Source organism: Salmo salar, chromosome 14 (assembly GCF_965601325.2).
Source record: "Salmo salar chromosome 14, fSalSal1, whole genome shotgun sequence".
Taxonomy (NCBI): Eukaryota; Metazoa; Chordata; class Actinopteri; order Salmoniformes; family Salmonidae; genus Salmo; species Salmo salar.
Genome location: NC_138304.1, coordinates 29,955,448 through 29,963,256, shown reverse-complemented (window position 1 = coordinate 29,963,256; position 7,809 = coordinate 29,955,448). Strand labels below are relative to the sequence as shown.

At 40.7% G+C, this 7,809-nt stretch overlaps 1 protein-coding gene across 1 annotated transcript; it reads right to left on the bottom strand.

The window, feature by feature from the left end:
• On the bottom strand, positions 1–2,542 carry LOC106569283 (uncharacterized). The gene is made up of 6 exons (XM_014140469.3): positions 2,411–2,542; positions 1,988–2,148; positions 1,803–1,856; positions 1,297–1,701; positions 296–1,165; positions 1–63 (listed from the first exon to the last, which is right to left on the bottom strand). Exons 2-5 carry the CDS (start codon positions 2,130–2,132, stop codon positions 303–305), a joined length of 1,467 nt encoding a protein of 488 aa, XP_013995944.3. The 5' UTR covers positions 2,133–2,148; positions 2,411–2,542; the 3' UTR covers positions 1–63; positions 296–302.
• Positions 2,543–7,809: the final 5,267 nt, after the last annotated feature.

Here is a 7,809-nt window from a genome sequence, read left to right as displayed (position 1 = left end):
TTTATTGATCATAAAAATCGATGATAAAGTTGTAGGACTTTGCGTTCAGTCTGTCTGGGCATTCTGTAAAGAGAAAAATAACAGCAATTTAGCCACCTGAGAAATCTTTATTCTGATTAACAATATTCTGTGTCTACAAATTCATATATCCATGACGAAAACTTTCCACTAGTTTAATTATACTACCAATTAACAAAAGCTTCAAGGCAAAATTGTGTCAAACTGAAGACTTAATAAGATTAAATTCAATCAAATAATTTGCAGCTATCCATTCACAGAATAACTTGTTCCAAACCTGTCCCTTATGAGGATGGGAACGGGCTATTCTGGTTCTGCGTGGTCAATGGAACAACCCTCCTAGTCGGGGCGCTGCCTGGTCGCTGAGCCGGGGCATCCCTTCTCTGCAGTCCAATGGGGCACGGCACAGGGGCATACAGGGACCTTAGTGCACCGGCAGGGACTGGTCCATGGATGGCGTCACCCCCACACTGTCCTCGATATCCTCCATGATAGGAGGCCTGGGCGGCGGGCTCTGGCGCATAGCTAGAGCTGTCACTCACGTTGCAGGAAGTGCAGTTGAGCCGTCTGGATGTGGGTAGGCACTCGCTCCTGCAGCCAGGCACACCTGTGGCCATCCTGGGTCTCTGCTTGGGCCTGTAGTAAAGAGAGCCAAAGTGGTTGGCGAGGACAGGCACAGGGATGCACCGTGAGAAAGGGCTCTGCAATCCAGAGGGGCAGGAGGGCCCCATGGTTGGAGCCACTTGAATGCAGCTTGCAGAAGGGCTGAGGTGCTGGTGAGTGCACTGCGGCACTGGCAGTGGAGCGGCATGGTGGCACTGGGGCAGCACTGGCTGACCAGGGGGACGATATACCACTCTGCCATATCGCTGGCATCTGCAGGACGGCTGGACATATTGGCCAGACATGAGGTCCAAATAATAAGGATGAAAGCCTGGGAGGTAGGGTGGTGGTGGAGGGTATGTCGGGTAATTCTGGGGAAATCTGGGGTAGCAGGGTATCTCTGTGGGCATGGCGGCACAGGCATACCCCCCCTCCTGGCTGGTGGGTGTGTAATGCTGGGGAACACAGGCCTGTCCAGAAATACTGGCCTCGCAGCTGCTGCTGGCGAATATCTCTGCTGAGCCAGGTTTGACTTGTGAAGCAACTGTGGGGAAAACAGTGGGAGGGAGAGGAACACATTAGATCCCTAGTGCAAAGCAGATTTAGTTTTGCCATACATAGTTGATTTGATTTTGCCATACATAGTTGGGCCTCAGAATCTTACAGCACACATACCTTCACCAGTCTTGTTCTCAGTGGATGCCAGACCTGCTACTGCCTGGGAGGATGCATGTGCCACGTGTTGGGTGTTGGCGTTATTGTTGGTTGGTTGAAAAGGGCTTGATGATGTTGTGGGTACAATGTTGCCAACCAGTGCCCCTAGCTCCATAGCTGCAGAACCCAGGGTTTGGTTCACGTGCAGGTCCATGGCGGATGGAGCTGTAATATTGTTCACTTGTTCTCCACATGGGCTAGTGGTGGTCGAGTACCGTCTGTTGATCTGTCTCTCACTACTGCCTAGTATTTGCAGGTCCTGAGATGTGATCTCCAGGGCATTAAACGTCACATCCTCCTTAGAGGTCACTTTGTATCCATACTTCAACAGTTCCTCTTCATAGGCATTGTCACAGAGTCTCTCGGCTGGGGGGGGAGAGAAATGTTTGGGAATGTGACTGCAAAAGTATATGTTTTGTTTGCATTAACGACTATAGAAATACAGGGTGCATCATCTCTGGACTTACCTCTATGTTTATGAAAATCTTTCACCAGCTTGTTTGGTGAATAGGTCGCTATTTCTGCATTACAAAACAAATTAAATCTTGATCAGATGTATTTCTACAGAACGCTTAATACATGATAAAATGCACTGTACACTACGTAATCAGTCATATTTTTGTCTCTGTGGGACCATGGTGAGCTAATATACCATCTCTGTATTTCCGCAGTTCCATACAGTAGTACATGGCAAATAGCCCTAGGTCAGTTGGCCTCTTTCTTAGGTATGCTCGACTGAAGCCTGACAGAATGGTTATCAGGCCGTTTGGGATGAGAGGCTTGACGTGTTTAGACATGACCGTGTGTGGCGGACTGTAACAAGAAGAAACGCAAAGTAAATGCAACATCGCATTAAAGTAGCAACGGATTAGCCTGGGTACAAATCTGGTTTAGCTAACATTCCACTCCTTGTACTCCGTATCATGACAGTTTAGCATATGAGTGGAATGATAGCTAGCTAAACAGACTTATACTGTGGTACCCAGACTAACAATTGATCGCCCATGAGGCAGATTCATTCAACTGATCATGGCTCTGTAGCAAAATATAACAATCGAGACATATGAAAACTTACCTTGAATTTGCAAATTGTAAATTTGTCTGTCGATCTATGAGAGTAGGATCAGTTTACAGGTTACTGGTCATAGCGGCTCATTTTGAGTTGTCTGAGTTGTCGACTTCCGTTGCTATCGCGGACCTACCAATGTTCTGAAGTAACTAAGTCATAATGGTTGGAATGGAATGGCCTTTCGCTACATTAGAATTCATATGACATTAAATAATTAATCAAATAACCTGGCAATCAATTACCCTTATAAAATCAGTTATGAACCGTTGAGACATTTTGTTTCAGTGGCGGATGAAGAAAAACAAAAAGCACTGGCAGAAATCGGCACTAGACAGCTGCCAAAAAATCGTCCTAGCACGTCACTCCACTAGCTAAATAGGCGCTGTCCCTGGTTCTGATTTCTCCGCAAGTACTGTAACACCACCGCTTTTCCACAAAGTTGTCAATTATTAATACTTTGTTTTTTGACAAATGATCTAAACCTAGACTGGTAACTTAGTCTTATAACAAAATTATTTCGTATTTTACAGTCAAACTTGCAAATGTAAAGCATAAAAAAGCCTTCTTGAGAAAAGTGTTATTTTCACAACTGAATAGAGGAGAAACAAATCTGGAAATGTTTCATTTATGCAAATATAGGTTGTCATGTTACTGTTTACAAATAAATACACCCAATTAATTGAAAAACAAACAGAAAAGTTAAGTGTTCAGATGAATTGCATTTATTACAAGAGTTCAATGCGGATGGAAAAACTGAAATTTGATCCATTACTTTTCTTGGTCAACTTCATCATCCCCAATACTCTGTCCTGTTTTGGAAGAAAATGTATAAATAAAGTTACCATGACGACAAATAACATACTACAATACTGTAATCAATGCACTCAACAAAATAGTATTCACGTAGATCTTCTTTTGCACGAGGACATCATAGCATTACATTTTGTTACCTTTTATGCTGATTTTAAAAGACCATTCCATGTGGGCATGTGAAGTTGTCGGGCGTGTATCTGTACTCTCCGCGACCTCATGTGCACAAGGTCTGCATGGGTTGATAGCCTGTATGAACGCAGGGGAATAGACTACGTCTCCATCGTCGGTTGTGATCTGCAGTCGACAGCCACACTCTGCTCCGCAGAAACTGTCAATTGGCACAGAGAAGGACAGGAAACCAGTACAGCGTCCCCTGCAGACCACACAACTCTCTTGATCTGCTGGCTTTCTCTCTTGGGAAGAAGCCACGTCCGAGGTTCCGGATGAACGTTCCACAAGGAGATAGTTGGGGATTTTGTCTGTAAAAAAAAGTAGTTTGGGATTTTGTCTGTAAAAAAAGTTTTGCCTGTGCTGCAGATGGCTACAATGTACCGCTAATATAGGACTATTAATGGCCCAGTGCACTACTTTTGTGAGATGTATATATACACACAGTACCAGTCAAAAGTTTGAACACACACATTCAATGGTTTTTCTTTATTTTTACTATGTTCTACATTGTAGAATAATAGTGAAGACATCAAAATGATGAAATAATACATCTGGAATCATGTAGTAACCAAAAAAGTGATGAACAAATCTAAATATATTGCACTTTTTTTTATTCTTCAAATGTCAACTTTGCACACTCTTGGCATTCTCTCTAGCTTCATAATGAATGCTTTTCCAACAGTCTTGAAGGAGTTCCCACATATGCTGAGCACTTGTTGGCCTCCCACTCCTCTTTCTATTCTGGTTAAAGCCAGTTTGCGCTGTTCTGAGAAGGGAGTTGTACATAGCGTTGTACCAGATCTTCAGTTTCTTGGCAATTTCTCGCATGGAATAGCCTTTATTTCTCAGAATAAGAATAGACTGACGAGTTTCAGAAAAAAGTTATTTGTCTCAGGCCATTTTGAGCTTGTAATCAAACCCACAAATGCTGATGCTCCAGATACTCAACTACTCTAAAGAAGGCCAGTTTTATTGCTTCTTCAATCAGAACACAGTTTTCAGATGTGCTAACATACTTGCAAAAGGGTTTTCTAATGATCAATTAGCCTTTTAAAATGATAAACTTGGATTAGCTAACACAACGGGCCATTGGAACACAGGAGTGATGGTTGCTGATAATGGGTCTCTGCATGCCTATGTAGATATTCCATCAAAAAAATCTGCCGTTTCCAGCTACAATTGTCATTTACAACAGTAACAATGTCTTCACTGTATTTCGGATCAATTTGATGTTATTTTAAATGGACAAAAAAAAAAAAAAGGACATTTCTAAGTGACCCCAAACTTTTGAACGGTAGTGTACGTACAATATATATATATTAGCATGGTATTGAAAGATACCAGAGGGTGGATAACAAAAAAAAGCACTAATATAAGAAGTAGATGGTACATGTTATGTTTTTGGGCTAAATGTATACATTATGATTTGCCTCTGAACTGTATGTGAACCCCTCTGCAATCTACTGGCACTAACCATTAAAAACTAGGACTTCAACCAGGCTGTCCCTGTGCTATTTGCTCTCTTTCTCTCTTAAACTGCTAGCACAAAGCCTAAGTGAAAATGTGGGTTTTCACAAAAGATCATGAAAAAAAATAATAAACTGGCCCAAATCAGCTCTACATAATTCAGCAGGGAGGTGTGCAACTACCACACATTATACCAGTGGATAAACTACATCACCTACATAGGTATTATCATATCCCTTTCAATTCACATTCCTTGCAGAAAGAAGTATTTGCAAACCTTTTAAAACATCCAAAGTCAGTGGTCTTAGAAGGGTATTTATACTTTAAAATACATGTTTTATGTGAATGGATGTGGATGAAAGAATTCTGCCAGTGTTTTAATGTCCTAGTTTCATATTTATTTCTTTACCTCCAACTCTATATATCCAAGTGAGCCTATGAGGACCTTGGGGATCAGATTTACCATTATACCCATTGATCAAACGTATAACAGACAGACACCGCTCAAAATGAGTTGTTTGTGATATCTACACTCAGTTGCCACTTTATTAGGTTCACCACCCTAGTCACGGAAAAAAATTGCTCCTACATAGACCAAGTCCCATGGTCTTGGCTTGCTAGACACTAAAGCATGAAGAGAAGTATTCAGGTATTCTGTTACTGTTTGTTTGAACTTTAGAATGTGCAAAACGACAGCACAGTCTGTGATGGTCTTTAGTAACTCAGAAAAGTTACAAAACTTGTATTGACTGTAATAAACTCCAACTGGACTTAAACAGTCTATCTCCTTTCCCAGTTTCATCAACAGTTTTGAATTTACGCTGTTCCAGATGCGAAGGGGGTTGTACCTAATAAAGTGACCACTGAATCTGTAGACCTTCCAGAATGTGTTCTGAGAATACCCGGGGTATTAAACATTTGGCTGTAAGTGTTGAACAGTTGAATCTATTACCTCAGGAGATGATACCATTCAGCTTGTCTGGGGATGACAAAGAAGGACATCAACAAAGCCAAAATAGAAAATGATTGGAAGAGCCTCTTTGCTGTTAAATTAGAGACGTATAAATAAATGACTGGTGTGCCTTGTAACTACTTTAAAATTGTGGAACTGTTGCACTAAAAATGCAAACATTGATTTGGCATACAATTTAAGATTGTAAACATTGTACAACTTTATGTGAACATTGTCTAACTTCATATAGAACAAATTGCACTTGAAATTAAAATGTCTTTAAAGTTGTTGCAAATAAATGCATATTTTCACTTTTTTCTGCGACAATCACTGAATTAGTTATTGATTTCTTCATCTTTAAATGTAATATTGGATATTTTATGTATTTCTACCAAATCAAAACTGGAATTTCTACTCAAAGCAAAGGTTGTAAAAGTATACTTTACGCACTTGATAACAATAATACATTCCTCATTGCACTGTGTTGTTGTAGCACAGACAGGCTATAATCATTTTCTTCTCTAAAACTGTAGACCTAGGCCTAATTATAAATAGTGGAGCTTTGCCTGCCCAGGGACCACAGAGTGCAGACTGGATCTGCCATTCATAACTGTTAACTTTTTTTTCTTGCACTTTGACAGGTACATATTTAGCCTACAGCCCTAAAACAGTATTTACACTGAACAGAAATATAAAAGCAACATGCAACAATACCAAAGACTTTACCGAGTTACAGTTCATATAAGGAAATCAGTCAATTGAAATAAATGCTTCGGTAGTACAAACCCACAGTTCCATTAGTTGTCCGGGTGGCTGGTCTCAGATGATCCTGCAGGTGAAGAAGCCAAATGTTGAGGTCCTGGGCTGGTGTGGTTACATGGGGTCTGTGGTTGTGAGGCTGTTGGACATACTGCCAAATTCTCTAAAACGACGTTGGAGGCAGCTTATGGTAGAGAAATTAACATTAAATTATTTGGCAACAGCTCTGGTGGACATTCCTGAAGTCAGCATGCCAATTGCAAGCTCCCTCAAATCTTGAGACATCTGTGGCACTGTGTTGTGTGACAAAACTGCACGTTCTAAAGTGGCCTTTTATTGTCCCCAGCACAAGGTGCACCTGTGTAATGATCATGCTGTTTAATCAGATTCTTGATGTGCCACACCTGTCAGGTGGATGAATAATCTTGGCAAAGAAGAAATGTTCACTAACAAGGATGTAAAAAATTTGTGCACAAAATTTGAGATAAATAAGCTTTTTGTGCAATGGAACATTTCGGAGATCTTTTATTTCAGCTCATGAAACATGGAATAAGTTGTGCTTATATTTTTGTTGAGTGTATTTCAATTGACCGATTTCCTTATGAACTAACTCAGTAAATTATTTTAAATTGTTGCATGTTGCATTTATATTTTTTTGTTCAGTGTAGTTATCGGCTTACCTCTGACACAACACAACTAACGTTATTATCACAACAGAGCTAGCTAACGTTAGTGAACTTGAATTACATAAATATAAAATGATACTTATACTCAAATAATTTACTCTCGCAAGCTTGTGACCAGCACGCTGCAGTAGGGAAGTAAAGCAGAAATCAAATCCATCACTTCTGTTGTTTGGCTGTGCCCATAGCAACGTTCAAAAATGAGGTGGATAGAAAATACATGTTTCAGAGGTGTCAATAATAAAATATCAATGATACTAGGAAATATCATACGGCGAGTTTAGGGCCAGTAATCTTTTATCTTATCAGATATATAATAACCTGTTAGGTTCAACATTCGTTTGATGTTGGGCTGTGGGGCTGTCTGGGACCTTTGCTTCATCAACTTGGTAGCGTAGGCCACTTCTCTCACTCCGGTAGCAGACATAGACCCATCTGAAATAGACAACATGCAGAGGCCATTAATGTATCACCTCAACATAATTTACCATGCCCTCACCACACAGTGTACTGTCCCTTGCAATGTGAACTGCGGGCCTTACCCAATCTGTTCTTCAGTG

What these genes read in the sequence shown, in the direction of transcription:
- LOC106569283 (XM_014140469.3), bottom strand. Translation starts at nt 2,132, where the DNA reads ATGTCTAAACACGTCAAGCCTCTCATCCCAAACGGCCTGATAACCATT. An exon ending in AGATTTTCATAAACATAGAG is followed by an intron (nt 1,702 to 1,802) that starts GTAAGTCCAGAG and finishes CTCCCCCCCCAG; the next exon opens with CCGAGAGACTCTGTGACAAT. An exon ending in TGAGAACAAGACTGGTGAAG is followed by an intron (nt 1,166 to 1,296) that starts GTATGTGTGCTG and finishes TTTTCCCCACAG; the next exon opens with TTGCTTCACAAGTCAAACCT.